Source organism: Labrus mixtus, chromosome 19, assembly GCF_963584025.1.
Source record: "Labrus mixtus chromosome 19, fLabMix1.1, whole genome shotgun sequence".
Classification (NCBI taxonomy): Eukaryota; Metazoa; Chordata; class Actinopteri; order Labriformes; family Labridae; genus Labrus; species Labrus mixtus.
The window spans coordinates 18932474-18951170 of NC_083630.1; the positions used below are offsets into that span (position 1 = coordinate 18932474).

General features: G+C 44.3%; 1 protein-coding gene across 1 annotated transcript in view; it reads left to right on the top strand.

The window, feature by feature from the left end:
* Positions 1–18697, top strand: part of gli3 (GLI family zinc finger 3) — a 101508-nt gene that overhangs the window by 56642 nt on the left and 26169 nt on the right. Inside the window, exon 5 of the mRNA XM_061064418.1 lies at positions 18397–18602. Within this exon, the coding sequence (XP_060920401.1) occupies positions 18397–18602 (206 nt within the window). The remainder of the gene's footprint in view (positions 1–18396; positions 18603–18697) is intronic.

Genomic DNA, 18697 nt, shown 5'->3' on the forward strand with positions numbered 1-18697 from the left:
AGCTTTTGAGCGAACCATCCTGAGTGACATCGAAGGAAAATCACCAGCGTGTGATTATGGTGAAGAACAAAAGTCTCCAATTTCGCTGGCGTGCCTACGACGGTGCTTCAAAGCGCTCTGTTGCACAAATCTCCTCCCTTTGAGCTACTTTCTATCATACTTTTTGTCTCTTTTGTGCCCTGCTTTATTTGTATTCTCGCGTTCAAACTGCAAAAAACCACAAGGAGATGCGTCATTGTCCTTGTGGAGCTTGTTTCCTTACCGCAGACACGGAGGAAGCGATCACGGCGCGACGGGGACAAATTGGATGGGGCAGCTACTTGGGCCGCATTATGTTTGATATTCTTCATCATTATCAACTCCCCCTCTTCTCCTCCTCAGGAGTCATATCTCTCCCTTGCTGATGTGCCACTAAGCGTAATGAATTTTTTATGTCCCCCCTCACTCTCTCCGCTACCCCACCTCCGGCCCACCCTACCTCGCAACCCCTCATCTCCTGCAGCAGAGGGGGGGGGGGGGGGGAACAAGGGGGAGAGAGGCGAGGAAATAAAAAAAGGGAGGTGATTGATGTCCCGTGTCACTGCAAACAAAATGGCAAATATAATTTAGCATTTAGCTTATGCAGAGATAATGGGGCGAACACGCGCCGGCAACACAGGCGCGAACAAACAGCCTGGCTTGTTATCCGTCAGGGGTGCTTTGCTACGATGTGGAGCACAGGTTAGGGAGGGGGTTGAAGGAAATGAGGACGGGGGAGGAGGGACAAACACGGAGCCAGGGAATTGAATTAAGGGTGGGAGAAGTTTCGCGGCGCCGGTGTCTTCAGTCACTCCGTGCGGACAGGAGTTATCTGCGCGCTTGGTTTGCTGTCAGCAAGAGACACCGCCGTGCTCTGCTTTACTACTCAGGGCCTATTTATCCAAACCATTAAAGCAACGAGCTGTTTAATATGACACACTGCGCCGAGGGAAACTATTTGTCATTATTATAAGACGGCTGTTTAGGGGCCAGACGTATTTAAATCGAGTGTGTGAACTGTTGCACACGTTATCTCTGAACTTATGTGAGCCTCATGCAGAACAACTTCTCCGTCCCAGGAAGCTACACTCCATCGTATTTCAACCTCATTTTATTTCTCAAATTGGCAGATCACATAAAAAAAGTGCTCTTATGTCACTTGATTTGAAGAGCAGGTCTCGACTGCACTCCTTATAATTTTATTTAAGTGCACCAAATATGCATCAGTCGTGAGAAAAAAAGAAAAAAAACATCTTTCTTTAAACCGGCAGAAACCTTGAGCAGAACCAGATTCTTGATGTCGAGCAGCCGTCTGGACGGGTTGAGAAAGTGGGATAGATGGAGAAGAGAGAAAGTAACACGGCCTGCTTGATTTAAAAAAAAAAAAAAAAAAGCAGCACAAAAATCCTCAATGACAAAAGACATCCATCATTTTCCGTATTACGGCAGCGGGGTTTGACTACCTGACGGCAAATTAGAGTTAATTACACTTTCGGGTTCAGCTTCATGCAAAATAAAGTCGAGGAAGTTTCCCGCTGCAGCCGAAGAGTAAACTTCGTTGACGACTTAAAGTGATGCATTCTGCTCTGCCATGCTGCTTGTAGCGAGCCGGAGCAAATAGAGGCAGTCGACGCGCAGATGTCGCTTCAGGGAAATGGAAAAGAGGCAGCTTATGGAGAAATATTGGATTGTTTTAAGACAAGTTCTCCTCGGTGAGCAGAATTAATCGTTATTAGCCCTCTCAAAGATATGCCTAAGTACACAGGGACTATTATTGCGGTACTTCCCCATGCAGCCTCTCATTACGGCCTGTAATTACACTTGGGTTGCCCCTGCGGCGCTTCCATCAATCCAGCCGGCTTTCCCCCCGCCGCGCACACAAGCCAGTCGTCACCACTGGGCATCCGTGGCCGGAGAAGAAAAAAAAACACACACACACACAGCAAACGCCCGGCAGCTTGTTTCCTCTCCGTCTGCAATGACACATCCACCATCCATACGTTGCAAATGAGCAGAATCATATCCTATTACAGTGAAGGGCCTAATTGAAACATGTTTATTTATGGCCCCCGTTTTCAGACGAGGAAGCGGGGCGTACATGGCGCGGCTAACGGGCTCCAGCGATATGAGGCAGTAGAATTAAATTAAAAGCTCATAAAATGAAATATGCTCTGTATTAGCTGTTTGACACTTAATTTGCCTTCAAATGAGCAGAGGAAATCACAAATTAACTGTCCTTTGTTTTTTTTCCCTCCTAACCTCGCCTCCCCTATTAGGCAAGGGAGCATGCAATTACAGACAGAGGCTAATCGTTTAGTTTATGAATTCTTGTGGGGAAGGTACCAATGTGCCATTCAATATTAAAGCCTGAGGGTCAGGGGGAGGGGTGGGGGTCCCCTCTTGTTGGGTGCTTGCTCTACTCAGGAACTCGTATAAAAGAGTGGGGAAGAGTTTCAAGTTTGCAATGAAACAAATGAAGCATCTTCAGAGATTAGTAACTTCCTAATTCAAGATTTAGTTCTGTTTAAATCCAGAACCAGCAAAAGACCTGAAACTGAAACTAGCTCTCTTTCCTCGGGTCGAGAAATAGCTAATCACCAAAAAAGAGAGAGGGGCCCCTTCCTGCTCCTGAGAAGATGCTTCCTGCTTAAATAAACACATTGATCGGTGAAGAGCCGGCTCTCTGCGGGGGGCTCTGGTCCCCTCTGCCACCACCATTGTGCAGGAGTGGCTTAATGGGAGTTTAGGGGGGAGTTCGGGGGTCCGAGAGTAGAGGCCGCTCCTTTCAGTCGAGCTTTATTGCCTGACCACGGTACACAGCTAAACAAAATAGGCCTCTCACGCGGCTCAGCGCCTGCTCTCGGTCACCCGGAGACGGCTGAGAACAAACAGAGGTATTCGTCACAAGTCAATTATCAGCGTCGCAGTTTGCTCTGGAGTCCCCGGGCCCTCGTGCTGTGAATGGAGCCGCTAAAACAACAAAACATTCTTACAGGAAAAGCAATTGACTCACAACCTTTTTGCGATGTTGCCGTATGTTGATTTAGGAAAGAATTAGAGAGACTGACGGAGTCCATTTAGGAGTTTATAAAGATGAAAACCAAAAAGAAAGAACTCTCAGGGGTCGTTAGTTGGAGGATTGGTGCCCTGTGCGTCGCCTGTCAGGCTCTGTTATCAGTTTGATAATGTGGTTACGTTTTGCCCTAAACTTTGACTTTAAGGGGTTTTCTCAATTTGATTAAAAAATGTAACTAAACATGTGTTCTAGTTATAAAGATGGAATGAACTAGAAAAGGTTTAGTGGAAAAAAATGCCCTGAGTTTTGACTTTAAGGGATTGTTTTAAAGTTGTTGGTGGATTTTTGATGCATTTTTTTTTTTACATGCAAACATTTTAATTATACGGAGTAAAGTTCAGTAAAATATAAATACATATTCGGACCTACAAGTTCTATAAACCATACAGTACTAATGTAGTATAATAAAGTGCTAATTTAGAAACTTTTCTCTAATCTGAAATCTAGGTCGGGAGCTTTTCATTCACAGGAAACAGTTTTTATCATTCTACAAATAAAGGATGTTTTAATGGATTCAGAAAAATACAAAATGTGACGCTGAAATGATGCCTGAAAAGAAAACATCTGAGTGAGACTCGTGAATAAAGACTGTGTGAGTTCAGGTGGGGGTGTTTTTTTTTCTTTTCGAGGGTGTGTTTCCGTCTCCCCGGCCTGTGTGGTTATTTCATTCAGGAGTGTGTTTGTTCAGCTGCGGGCTCAGCCTGACTGGAAGGTTTTTTTTTTTCTTCTTCTGGAGGTACCAGGGGAGAAGTGCAGCGCGTCTCTGTCATCGCAGCACAGCCTCGGTTTGAAATGATGAAGCAGGAAGGAGTTAATTGAGTAAACGCCCATTTGAGTCGTTGCTGTTTAAAAAAAAAAAAAAGAAAGAAAAAAGGAGTGAATCACCTCGTTTTATTTTTTTAAGACACTTGAGATTCTCACGAATATCCCATCCCGTGATTTTCACACACCGACTCTTTACACTAGCGTCTCCCTCAGTGTCCTCTCCCTTTGGAGCAGAACAGCCCCCCCCCCCTCTTTTTAAAGATATGCGCTGTGTTGTTTTGTAATTTACATAAACTGTTGTCAGAGCGCCCAATCTGGGCATAGAGGAGCAGCGTGTTGCTTAGCATAAAGACCAGGGTCTTATCTCAACACCTCCTTCCAGATGGGACGAGGCCGAGCATTGCAACACACACACACACAACAACACACACACACACATACACACAACAACACACACACACATACACACAACAACACAAACACACACACGCATAATGCTAAACAATAGAAAGACAAAAGGGTCTAGTGCAGCTTTTATAGACGCTGGAGGAGAACAGTTTTGTGCAGCTTCATCAATATCTGTTTACGCTGTGAGTTGAATGTGTCACGGCTCCGTTTGATATTTGATATTCTGTCGCAAGCCAAACTTCATTATCATTTGTGCAGACTTTAACCGCGCTTCAGTCTGACTTTGTAGCTTTTCCTGCTCCATGGTCGACAGTTTTCAGCTTCTTCAACATCTACTTGTAGTGGGAATTTCTGTTCTGGAAAGTGAAGGCCTTACTGCTATTTCCAAACCAAAGTTTCATCGTCATTTTGAACTAATTGTTTCCACTTTCCAGTCTGAGTTTCTAACTTAATATCGTGAAAACATGATCACTTTATTCAGATCCTCTGTGGTAAAAAAAAAAAGAAAAGAAGAAAATTCACAGCCTGCTTGTGAATTCCTGTTTAATATTCCCATTTGAATATCGTCTAGACCCAAACGTGTGAATGTGAAGTGGAGCCATAAATAACATAAAGAATTGATGATTGTTTCATAATCTCATCTGATAATTTCTGTCCTGATATGGCGGCTGTCACCGAGACGCACGCCGGAGAGGCGAAGGCCACTTTTTCATCCTCCTCTCCAACTGTCCAAAACCCATTCTGTGTGACTTCATAGGTCACCCCTCTCTCTCTCTCTCTCTCTCTCTCTCTCGCTCTCTCTCTCTCTCTGCTGCAGTCACTGCTTCCCCTGCTCCACCCTCCCCCCTGCCTCTCCCCTCCTCCCCCGTCTTTAATACTTTCTCTATGGAGTAAGTCGGGGGGACAGGCGGTCACGCAGTCGCTGGCTTCATGATTAATGGTGTTTATTCTTGACAGAAGGCTCCTTTATTTATCTGCATTGCAGTTTCACTGATACTATCAGTCACCTGAATGAAAAATATTCAGTCATACCAATTTTGCAGTATAATTGAGTAGAGTCACTTCCTTTCAGTTTTTTTCCCCCCCCTCTCTCTCCCGTCCTCGCTCTCCTCTCTCCCGCTCTATCTGGCAGCCTTATCATCGCCACAGTAATTTTCGCGCCGCGTTGTTTGATATGGAGAGGCTGGCTTTAGCCGCATTTGACATAAAGCCTCTTCAATTTTCACTGGAGAAAAAAAAAAAAAAAAAAAGGGAAGAAAGAAAGTTGTGCACCACTCTGTGAAAATGTGCGAAGAAGGGAAAGTATCCCCCCCCCACCACCACCACCACCCCCCACCCTCTTCTTCTTCTTTTTTCTGAAGCAATTTCAGGATTTAGAGAGAAAGGAGATAAATGCCTAAGCAGAAATGTGGGCAGATTGAAGTTACAGTATATCTATTTTTTTTGTAATACACCCGTTTCAGAAGCCTAAATGGGCAGTGTAGTCTTTCTCTTTTCTGTGCAGGCCGTGGTATTTTGAAGGCACCTGTGTGTTTTTGAGAATGATGGATCCTGCAGGTTTTAGAGAAAAGAGACAAAAAAAGGAGTTGGCACAGCGGATATTTGACAAGGCCTGTAAAGGTTTAAGGGTTGAGTCGTTACCCGTGGAGATGTGTTAAGACATGTTCCAAAACTCTGCTCACCAGGATACGATTACCTGCACGGAGGCGGCTCCTCCTGCTGCTGGTGATGCTGCTGCTCTCTTTCTTCCTAAATATCACATGCATTTATTTCTGCACAATGGTATATACCTGATGTGTTCATGAAATAATCTCAACTAAAGCAAATAAATCATTCCTTATGTAACACTTCATTCATGCAAATCCTGTGGTGCTATTTGTTCAGCAGATATTTCCGCTCATTGTGAGTCCTGCAGGTTTAGTCCTGGTGTGAATTTAATTTAAGGGTCGGTTATGAATACCTTTTGTAAAATGTACATTTTTTCGATAAAAGGGGAATACATTAATCTCTGATACGAGGCCTGTGAATTTGCACATGTAACACATTAGCGGATTTGATTTCCTTCACACCAGTCATTTACCCCCCTCTTCATGTTTGAGATCTCAATTTGTAGCTCTCCCATGGAGCACAATGGAAAACCAGGTCTGAGGGGGAGAGATAACAGGCAGGTGCCAACAGCTCCGTGCTAATATGTGTGCGCGTGTGTGTGTGTGTGTGTGTGCATGCGTGTGCTTGTGTGTGTGTGTGTGTGTCTGCTTGTGCAGCCAAGCTAAAACACACATACCCATATTTTTTCCAGCGTTTAAGAATCACCACATTTTTTTATTCTTTAATTATTTAATTTTCGCTTCGATAAAAAAGGAACACACCCAATAAAAATAAACATTCATATCCTCCCGTTTTTCAAGATGATCTTTATGAGTCGCTCTCTTTCAGTGCAGGCACAATTTCTTATCTTCATTAATTACTATAATTCATAATTCATAGTCAGGAAAACACAGATTTAGAATCAAATTAGAAATAACGATGAACAGGGCGCACCACTGTTATGTTTATCGTCACTGAATTTACTCTTTTTATGCACGTTTTATTAACTTCTCATTTCAATTCTAACGGGGGAAAAATAGAAAATCACAATTTCCCATAACACAAGGTGACTGTTTAATAAGACACACTGGACCAATACCCAAAAAAGATTCAGTTCATAAAAATATGCGCCAAAGAAAATGAATAAATCCTCCCAATAGAGAAGCTAAAACTCAACATTATTCTGATGTTTGTTTTTAATAATGCACTGAAATAATCACAGTAATAGTTGGTGATTATTTATTAGAGGTAGACTTTTTAATTTGTCAAATCTGTTCTCCTCTAAAGTCCAAATATTCTGCTCTGATGATCTTTAAAAACTAGAGAATCCTTCAGTTTGAAGGGTGTGTATTCCTCTCTTAAAGAGCACATGGTGATGGGTGTGGCTGACTGTCACTTTTATGAGCCGTGCCGGTTCTTAATTGACTTTGTAAGAGACCCTCCTGCAGAACAGCAGCAGAGTGTCGAGATATTACAGCACCGGCAACACGCCGCCTCGTACTGACTTTTACATCCTGAGGCTAAAACCGCTATCCCGACGTCTGCTTCACTAATCGCACTTTAAGCTGTAGATTACATATTTCTGCAATAACAGGATATTTCATTTTACACCTTACATAATGCACAAGACTGTTCAGAAATCAGAGTATGTTTTAAAAAAAACAAAAAAAAAAGATTTCACTGTATTTGCCTCAGTCTGTGCCCTGCAGATGTCTCGCTGCAGCCGTGTAGAAACGTGGATTTTCCATTACTCTGATCTGCGAGCTGAGGGCTCCGGACCCCGCCATCCCACTCTGGGGGCCAGTTACAGCAAGTAACGAGACCGAGGGAACAGGCTCATAAATCCTCTCCAACTCTCTCCTCATTTTCCATCCTCCCTCTCTCTCTCTCTCTCTCTCTCTCTCTCTCCCTCCTTTGCTACTTTGGCTTCCATCTCTCCGAGGCGAGCCTTCGTTATATGATTCACAAAACTGAAATGCAACAAATGAAGTATTTCCACATGTTTAAAAGGCCTTTAGTATAAGAACACATTTGAAGTTTTACTCAGTTTAACCCTTTTTTATAGCGTCTCCACTCCTCCTTTTTTTCTGTATCAGAAAAATCCAAAGAAGTGAACGCCCCTTTTTCCTTAACTCAACAATGAAAATGAAATATATGAACACATTCTGTCCTCTCTGCCCTTTATTATCTCCTATATCAGACGTGGTATCCATTACATTTAAATATATGTCAACTTAACGTTACTTTTTAGTTTTGACTGAGCAAAACAGAAACATTTGCCACCTCTGTATCCCATGATGCTTCACTTCTCTTTCTTTCTTCGGGAGGGGTCGTCTTGTGATGTGTCCAGTGGGAGCTTCTTACACGTGCACTGATGCACGCAGCTGCAGGGTGAGACCGCATTTGTAAGAATGACGTCTCTGTGCGAGTGAGTCCTACGACATTAACGAGGAAAAAGTTGATTTGAATGGATTAAATAGTGCTGAGAAACCTGACAGAGTATCAGAAGTATCCTCTCGCTCATTTCACTTACACAGCAGGTCGTTGAAACATCCTCTTTTGGTTAAATCCATTTTTTTTTTTTTTTTTTTTTTACACAAGTCTGTGTTTAGTTTTCTGCAAGCCTGAGCTCAGCACCACCACGCACTCGGCCCCTTCATGATTAAATATCAAGGAACTCCACTTGACATTTTATTAGTCCAGCAAGATGGATGAAATGGCGAGAATAAAGTAGGCTGTGTCTGTTCACTTTCCCACCAGCACTTGCCTTTCTTCTGTTTCTTTCCTTTTCCCTCGAAAAAGAAGTATGTATTAAGGAAACGTGATGGATTTCACTCTGGGAAGGAGAATTTCAGCTCTGAAGAGAAACATATATTTGTGTCTTGTACCTGATGCTCCTGTTCTCCCTCCTCTGTGTCTCAGCCCTCCTCCTCCTCCTCCTCCTCCTCTTTTTTCCCCTCCCGACCCCCCCCTCTCTTTCTTTTTCTGTTGTTCTTACCTCAGATCTCCGTCTGAAGGATTAACCATCTCCAGCAGTGTGTCTCTGCTGTCTTGTAGCGCTGTGTATTGTTTGTGATTTGCTCGGGCCCATCCGTGCGGCTACTCATTTCATCCGCCCAGCGTGACGCGCTGAATTGAGGGGGATCCACGCCGATTCCTCCGCAGCCCTGGGCCACACTCGCACTACCTCACCTGGGACACACACACACTCATTACCTGACTTGTCGGGAGTAGCGGATTTGTTGGGGTGTGTGGAACCTGAACCTCCTGTTTGGCTGCAGGCGTCAGCTGGGTGTTTGTGTAAAGGCATCGGGGGCCATCGAGACGTTACTTGAGAGGAAAAGGAAAGATAGATGTGCTTCCTCCCTGTTTTCACAAGTTTAACACTTCAACACCCAGGAGTCCCCTTCCTGTCTTCTCTGTAGCCCGCGGCATGCCAGAGGAAGTGAAAACACCGACCGAGAGCGGCTGCTAATTCCACCTGTGCTCACTTTTAGAAAAAAAAAAAAGAAAAGAAAAGGAAACGGCAATCAGGCAAATGGAGATGAAGGAGAACGCTTCATGCTAAAGTGTTTGAAAAAGGGGAAAAATCAAGAAAGGGAACAAGAAAATCTTTCTTGTGTTTTTTTTTTTTTTTTTTTTTTGTGTTGGTCTCATGATTGTTCCCTGATCCCCCCCACCTTCCTTGAAATTACAAGAAAAAAAAGGCAAAGCTCATTTTGTGCAATTTGACTTTCAAGTTTTCATTTTTTGCGTGCTTGGTTCTCTGCCGATTTGTTTTGGTAGACATTCTTATCTCAATGGGCGAAATTACGTTTAACTGCGGAGTGGGGAGAAAAAAAAAGGCGAAACAGCCTGCGAAAACAAAAATACTCCCCGCTGTGTGCCAGATGTAAACTTCACCAAACCTTAACCTCAAACAAGCGCGAACATGTAACATTTCAAACGCTTGCATTTTCGATCGATCAAGTGCTGCGCCGCCCTGATCTAAAATCAGAAGCGATTCCGTCTTGTGACACACCTTCAGCGGGCGGGGTCGTGACCTCTAACCAGATCCTCTGTCACGTGGACCCGTTTGTTTTGAGTTCAGCGTGTCACACTTTGCTGCACCATGTTGGTAAACACATGTTATCACTGCAGTGGGGTGGAAATGATACGTGCCCACAGAGAGGTACTCTACATCGTACTGGCAGGACAAGTGTGTATGTGTGCTTCTTCTGCTGTTTATATGTAGACAAATGTGAGTGAAAAAAGGGGAGGGACAAGAGACTGAACGTGAGCGCTGTGTAGTCAACTGGACAGCGAGTGTGTGTGTGTGTGTGTGTGTGTGTGTGTGTGTGTGTGTGTGTGGTGACTGTGCACTGTATGGGAATGTCTGGCACGCCTCCAGAAGTATCCCACAGAGAGGGAATCCTGCTTGATGTGACCATGAATAGAAAGCCATCCCCGCCCTCCTGAACCCAGCCCCCGGACCCTTTGATGTCAGAGGGTCACACAGAGACCTCGCAGCTCCAGGGGGACATAGTTACCCAGAAAGCTTGGCAACCTCACCATGCCAGGCCAGACCGGGCCAGACCAGACCAGGCCTACGGTCTGCTCCGTCCAGCCAGGAGGGACAAAAGAAGAAGAAGAGAGTGGGAACTTTGGATGTGATGGTGAAAAAACTATCACAGCTGGCACCGATAAAAAAAAAAAAAAAAAACATTCTTCTGAATGTAATCTGGCATTACAGTTTGTTTTTGTTGTTTTACTTATCTCTACTCATGAACTCACAAAACCGGCATGACGGCACGATTAGCACCAGTTCTGAACTTCCTTGTTTCGACCCTGGTTTCAGGTGGAAACATTTTTCTCTAGCGATCAGCTGTTTATACATTTAGAGTCCGCCGCAACGCTTGCAATGAAGCTGTGCTGTCACTTTGCCTTTGTGCTCATACTTTGAACCCTGCCACTGCATGATGTTGGTGTCCCAGTGTGCGTGAGGGGAGTTTACACTGCGTTAGGGCGTTGCAAAAGAACAATAGGTATCACATGAAAACAAGAGATTAACAATCACACACACTCAGATGCACTCTCACACGTTGCTGTTCTTTGCAATCTTTTTTTGTTATGTTTATTTTGGGGCTATTTTGCCTTTGTATAAGGAGACAGTATCTAAAGTGGGGGAGTGGCTGTGGGGAATGTCCCGCCTCTGTTACTACCTCTGGGTGTAGGCCGACAGCTTTGTGAAATTTCCATCGAGGACGAGGCTCAACAGTCCTGTCCTGAACAGCCAATGATCAACGCACTATGGAAAGTCCTACATTTTCATGGCCATTTTATTTGTCAATGCCATGTTTGCAGAAGACATTATGACATGTCAGGCACACATGTTTGGCGTATCTTCAAAAAGCTCCAATTGGGATAAAAAAAAAAATCCCTGAAGTAGTTACAAAATCTTAATTTGATAATCATGTTTTATGGACACATTATGTCATTTTTAACAAAGTAGAAGGCCATTATCTGTAATTAAGATGTGGAAATAATCTCTTTGTTTCAAAAATAAAAGTAATGCACGAGCATCACAAACCTGCCCTTCCTAATGGCCAGCAGGGGGCGACTCAACAGGTTGCAAAAAGAAGTCCAACTGCATGCAAACCAGATGAGGAAATGATCCAATCCCCCCTGATTTATAACCACGGTATACATCTTTCTCTACAAGTGCACGGTCTACATCTCTAGTTTCAAGTCTTCTTCAACACAGAATGGTGTTCATATTGAAAATAATCGTGCTACTTAGGATAAAACTATCGATTAAGCAGGATATTGCACCTGTAACGGACAAGTTGGAGGAACCCTGTCGACTAGAATAAAGATGTAGTAATGAGTGTCCCCCATCTCCTTCATTGTGCTTGCTTGCTTCCTGTTCCATAAAAGTCAAGTTGGTGGTAAACACGAGGCTACAAAGCCGGAGTTTGCGAACCAATAAGTGATGCTATTTCACTTCTTTCCGTAAAGTCCTGGAGCCTGACCTTGAGGACTCTGGTTTCAAAAGGCAAGCTGGATCTGAAATTAAAAAGAGTTCAGTTTTTTTTTTACAGCTGCTGTAATTGTCATTACCAACGTGGAAAATGAAGTCACTGGTACATGCTCCAGTGACAAAACTTTGTTTTTCCTATGATTTATTAGGAATCGAGAGTATATCTATCTGCCTCTGTTATGTTCCTCTCTCCTTGTCTCTGCGCCCTCTCCTCTCTCCTTGGGTCTCAGCTGGCTCTGTTCCTGTGTCTCTTTGATCTCAGTGAAAGGGTTTGGAGCTTTAAAGTGCTTCTGTTTCCGCTGTCAGGAGCCCCTCTCTTCCTCCTCTCTGGTTTAGGCTTTCAGAGCGGTGGCAGCCTTGTACTGTGGCTGGGTGGGTTGAGGGGGGAGGGGGGGGAGGGTTTCTGTGAGGTGGTGAGATGAGGTAAAGTTGGAGGGGGTATGTGATGCTGTCAACCCCACGGTCAGAAGAGGACCTGACTGTTCCCCCCGCTCTCTTGAAAACCTGACTTCTCTCCTAACTCAGCCTCTTGTGGCCAGATCTGCGATGTGTCGAGAAAGACGAGTCTACTGATGTAACCTGTGCACTTCTACTTTTACTTCCTGTTCATTTAATTTATAAACAGTTCTTGAAGTGTTCTGAATCGTTCCAGTGAAGCAAAAACGTTGAGACTGGCTCATCTTTTGCTCCAAAATAATTTCTAAAACATAACCTTTAGTTGTTTCCTAATGAAAGGCAAAATTGCTTAAAGGCAGGGTTTGTCATTTTCTAATGAAATGGTCTTTAGGTCCTGACAGAAATGAATAACTCATGTGCTCTGAAAAAGGAACAAAGAAAATCCGTCATCTGTAGCAGTTTGTAAGCCTGTAAACACTTCGACCAATGTCTGCCACGAGGTACCAATCTGATGAACCAATCACAGCCTCTCTGTGCTCGCTCTCTTCACCTGGCGTGCACCAGCCCACACTCAAAGCGCGTCACAGGTGACAGAGTTCTTTACCACAGAGAGCCTTGATGAAAAACTTCCCTCGTTACCTCGTATGGACTTCATGGCAAAGGGAAGAGAACCAGGCGCTCACTAAAACAGCTATGGGATGAAAAAAAAAAAAAAAAGAGAGAATTTCTTAGCAAGAGGGCGGCCAAGAGTTAGCGTTGGACTGGCTTTTAAGTCGTAGGCGAGAGCAGGAACTGCCTCTTAAAATGCAGCGATGCCAAGTCGCAATGGATACCAATTCCTGCATAATGTTGCTTTAATTAAAGGAGAATAAAAAAAAAACGCTGGACATGGTTGGTATCGTGACTCTCAGTTTTTCTGTCTTTTCGTTTTTAAATCTCCTTCTTGGACCACTCAAGCAGCTATGGCTGGAAAAAAAAAATGGGTCTTTGAGTATTCACAGTTGCTGGATTATTGGATTTGGACTCAGCAATTTCCTGTGCCCTTCTGTAAAGCACACATCAAGAAATTTTCATTTCAAGTCATGTGCAACCATTTCATGCTTGAGCTAAAACGATTTCGCAAAAGCACGGTTCCTGTTTTTAGCAGACCGCTGTGTCAATACCAGCAGGTCTAACCAGGCCGCACCACAATGATACCTTCTGTCCTACATTAAGTCATCGACCTCCACCGCAACTGTGTGTTTCTACTCCAGCTTTCATTCGGAAAAATTATTAGTGTTGATACAACCGTGTTCCAAACAAAGATTCAAGGCCAGTTGAACATGAACACACACCCTTATATGAAACCTCAGAATGGTTTCGGGGCATATTTACTCTTGGCAAGTGTATATGCATCCGGTGAAAAGGGACGACAGTTTAAGATCCACAGACCGCCCCGTGTAAACATGCAATGTCTTAAAGAGGAGCTGGCTGGTTTAAGCGAGGCCACGTGAAAGGAAATGGCTTCCATATGTCAGGAGCTGAAGCCTTCCTCGTGCCCTGTTTGCAGGACGAGGGTTGATAGGAATTATAAAAACCTATAAAGAGGAAATGGAGGAGTGAAGTTGAAGTTCTCTTAGGCGAAAGAAATGTGCAAAAACCCTGCGGTACAGCTTTGATGTAAATCTTAAATCAGGTGTAACTAAGACGGTACCTCTCCCGCATTCGCATATCGGCACACACACGGGGTGAACATTCCTGCACACACACACTGCACTTTGTCAGATTATTTCCTTTCGTCATGTTGATTTATGCTTTCTGGCAGATGCTAAGACGATCACGACCCTGCAGAGAGCAGCTGAACGCGGACACAAGAGCAGAGACACACCACACTCCTCCAAAACATCCATCTCTCCGCCGTCCTCCTCAAATCCCCTCACACCTGGCTCTGCCCCCCCACCACCCTCCCACCCCCGAGACCTCTTTTTCACTTCTTCTTTTCAAGCTCTGTTGTCTCCTAAGTCTTCTCTGTCCACCATTCCCTCCCCAGTTCATCGTCCATATCATATCAGCACATGCTCAGCACTGACTACTGTTCATGATCTACCTTCCCTCCCTTGTATCCCCTCGACCCCCCCCCCCCCCCCCCCCATCTCTTTCAACTTTTCTTTCCCTTTTATAGACTTTATACAAGAACTGTCCCCAATTGGGTTGTGAACTCCATCCTTTGAAACCTTGAGTTCTGTATTTTGACCTTTGTCCTCTTGGTTTTTTGGAACCATAGTTGCCAATATTATGACAACAGGTTGGATACGCTTCTTGTTGACCGCTTGCAGTGGTAATAAAACATCAACCAGTTAGCCATGCTTTAAAGCATACTCTGTTTTGATTGTTCATTTTACTTCAAATAGGAGATTTTAAGATGTAATTTTGCTTCCTGATGCCAATTTCATAGTATTGGCCATAGAAAACAAGTACAAGTTCAAAGATATTCATAATATTGGCTGAAAACACAGATTACTGATGTTTTGCGAGCTCTTACTAACTTTACACTCTCTACTAGCATCGCACCGTTGTTGTTTCTTATTGTCACATTATGTTTTACCTGAAACTGGTTGAACTTCTTGGGCTCGTAGGTTGTGGTTTCTTGGACTTTGTATTGTTGCAATGAAAGGTCGACATGACGATTCCTGATTCTGCATTTTAGCCGTACTGAGGCAAATATCGATTTTGATATTGGTGTCAGAACACATTACCACTATTTACTAAATTAACTTGCACTTGAGACCATGTACAAAATGTATTATGCAAAAAAAAAATGTTTATTGAGGTAATAGATGAAGTCAAGAGATTTATTTTTGCAACCAGTTGAGTCGCCCCCTGCTGGTCATTTGACAACATGCACTTCTGCTTGAGCTTCATTTTTTCAACCAGAGGCAATCCCTTCTTTGTGTTTACCGTCTGTCTTCCCTTTTCTCCTCATCAGGCAAAACATTATCATCACCTGTCACCATCTTCTTTTGTAAATCAACTTGTCTGCTCTTTTTTTTAAATCAACTCTTTTTTTTATAGTGCTCCAGACCTTCCAGTAGGACTCTGGTTCTTATTCGGTTTAATTTAATTGGAAAAACAAGGCAAGTGGAGGCATTTAGCCAGGGTCAGTGTAAGGAGATGCAGCCAACGCATGACAGGGTTAATCAGTGTCAGGGCAGCCGGAGTGGGCGTCTGGCTCTCCTCTAGCCGGCATGAGGAGGGCCAGACGAGGGGAAAAAAGTCACACAACCTTTCCTTCTGGGGCTTCGATTCTAAATCGAAAATGTCTGTCAACTTTGTACACAGCCGTTGCAAGGCCATTAGGATATTTTGTTTCCATATTCTTCAAATGGAAAATACATCTGGGAATATCAAGATTTTTATTCTATACTGTTTCTCTCTTTTGTTCTCTCTGTTACCAATAGCTGAGCAGGTTATTTTTGAGTTTGCCCTTGGTGCATGTGCTGCTGAATAAAAGTGTGTGTACGTGTGAGTTTGTGTACGTGTGTGTTTTCTTGCGAGGTCAGCCATGTGACATCAAAGTGCCAAAGCGTCACATCTGCAGCTGTGTTGTGATCTGTTTAAATGAGGCATGTAAATGGTGGCGTGTGGGCGCACGACTTGCTTATCGTTAACACACTCGGTCACACACCTGTTTTGAAGGACCGCCGTTTGCCCTCAGCTTTGCTTGCGAGGCGTGGAGGGAGTCAAACTATCTCTGGTGGATCTGGTGACTGGAGACGTGCGGAATCACACCAATCGAATGCGGGTTTGGAAACAGAAAATCCCATGACCATGATCCCTCAGCGGGTCACCTTTGCACACTTTGTACAATGAGGCTGAGATTCCTCGGAGGACTTCCTCACGTACGCCTGCCTCAGCATCACTGGGACGTGTTGTCGCACACTTTAACGTGGTGAAAGCCGTTAAGATCTTCCCGTAACCCCTTTGGGCTCATTACAGAAAGACCGCTGAAGTTTATAAGTGTGAATTCCTGTGTACACACATGTCTGTGTGTTTCTCTCTGTCCTCATGTGTGTGAATGTGTGAGTGTTGTTTCCGCTCCTCAGTGCTCATTATTTGCCCGGCCTGAGCTCTTTCATTAGGGGGGCTGTGAAGTGGAGGGACGGCAGGGCCGGTTGGGGATCAGGGGAAGGGGCGGAGGTCGTAATTGGGCTGTTCCGCTCCCCTGGCCTTGCTCAAGGTCACTGCCAGACAAACTCCGGGGCCAGGTCTTTCACTCTTTTTTTTTTTTTTCCCCTTCATTTTTCTCTCATCTTTTCCCACCCCCTTTCCACCTCTCCACCTCCCTCTTAAACCCTCACTTTTCCTCTCCCTCCCTCCCTCCCTCCCTCGCCCGTCCTCTCCTCCTCCTGGGGTCTTTTGTCACAGTAGACTGGTCCACCAGGGAGCCTCAGAGAAGTGGAGGGGCTAATTCAGTCTAATCTCTGAGCCTGTTAATGTCTGGCTGATATGTGGATTTCTCCTCATCCTCAGGGGACGGCCTTTGTGGAGAAGGCCATCATTATGAAGTTACCGAGCCCTCCTAGCCAATTATAAGAAGGGAGACAAATTAGTTCATCTTCGGCACATGAGAAGTTTTCTGGATTGTCCCTAACTTTATTTCTCATCTCAAACTATGGCGACAATTCAGGCCGATAAGAAGAAAAAGCCTGAGAGTGCGGCGTTCTATTTAAAGGAGAGATTGTGCATCTTGTGTGAGACTTGCCGGTGGATTTTGTACAACATTGCACTTGTCATGTGCAATTCTGTACGGGGTTTCAGTTTCAGCGGTGTAGTGTTGCTTGTCTGGCGCTGGCCGGCGGTGAGCTCGGTCTAACGTTTCCCTCTGATTAAGACGCAGTGGTGAAAGCTGCCTTTGATCTGAGGAAATGTCTGCGTAGGGAGCAGTTGGAATGCAGCGCTCTGCTCTCTCCGCCTCGCAGATGGAGGCAGAGAGATAGTGTCACAGTCCGTTTTGTCTGGCTCTGCCACTGGCTGCACACCCACGGGAGGAAAGTTTGGACGGTCAGAGTCCAACCAGGCTCCAAATCCAATGAACATGATGTTGCTGTAGAAAGTCAACTGATGTTGTGTTTACACAATCTGAATGACACAGGATCATCGTCCACATCTCATGACTTATCTGGTTTCAAACTTCAAAAGGTTTAGGTCATGCAAAAAAGATATTTAGACTGTTTTTTGATTATCTGCTGTTGTTTTTAAATGTGAGTCAATGGAAACAAAAAGAAGAGCAAATTTGTTGCCAATACTGTGCAAGAAAATGTGCAAAGAAAAACCTTGATTCCTTGCCATTCAAAGCCAATGGCAGTATGTCTGCAGTGAAGAATGACCAATTGTTGGATTCATGCAACACATTCTGATTTTCAGAGAACACGATATAAATAGTGTCGCTTTCTTTCCTCCAAGTCCTCCCCTTACTTTTCTTTGTTTATGAATAGAAATCATGTTAAATCTTGGAGCTTGGCTTGACCACAGACACGCTGAATAATATTTTCCCAACATTTTCTCTCAAAACACAGTTTCCCAGAAAGCTTAAAATTTAGGACAACATTGTTCTATTCTTGATCAACTTCCTGTCTAGAGCAGGGGCATGTCCAGAGGGGGTGGCATTGCCCCCCCCCCCCCCCCCCCCTTGAAATCTTATTGGCCATCCCCAAATTCCTTAACTATGATTGGTTATTTGCCTAACCAGAGGTGGTACTTGTGTCGAAATCTGCTATTCACACTTCACACTGACATTTTACAAGGTGGTTGGCTGGAAAAAAAGCTGGGTGAAGTTGGGGAGAAAAACGTGGCCATTTGTGTTCACACATGCAGCTCACCTCTTTTTGTGGGTATGAATTGATTGTGCAACTCCATGTAAAAATGATGTTTGCTTTTGGTACAATAAAAAAATATATATATATTTAACGAAGAAAAAAAATGGCCAAGATTATCCTCCATAAAGGAATCTTATTAGCAGAATTGTTCAGAGTAATCACATCATGTTCTTCTCCTAATGCATATGATTTCTGAAGTCTTCTTTAAGTTGAAACGTTTAAAACATGGACTCATCTTCTCCCTCTCTTCTCCCCTCCGTGTGACTCTGCAGACCTCCATCACTGGCGGGCAGTCCAGCTTTCTCCGACATCTCCCTCATCCGGATCTCGCCCCAGCGGAACCCCTCCGTGGGGGCGGAGTCGCCCTTTCACCCTCCGCACCCCTACATCAACCCGTACATGGACTACATCCGCTCGCTCCACAGCAGCCCCTCCATCTCGGTTCTGTCGGCCACCCGGGGCCTCAGCCCTGCAGATGGTGAATAAAGAGAAACGTGCACAAACACACACACCTGCACATGACCCCAGCACAGAGGAAATTGATAACAAACCCTCAGTGGACCTCTAAGAATG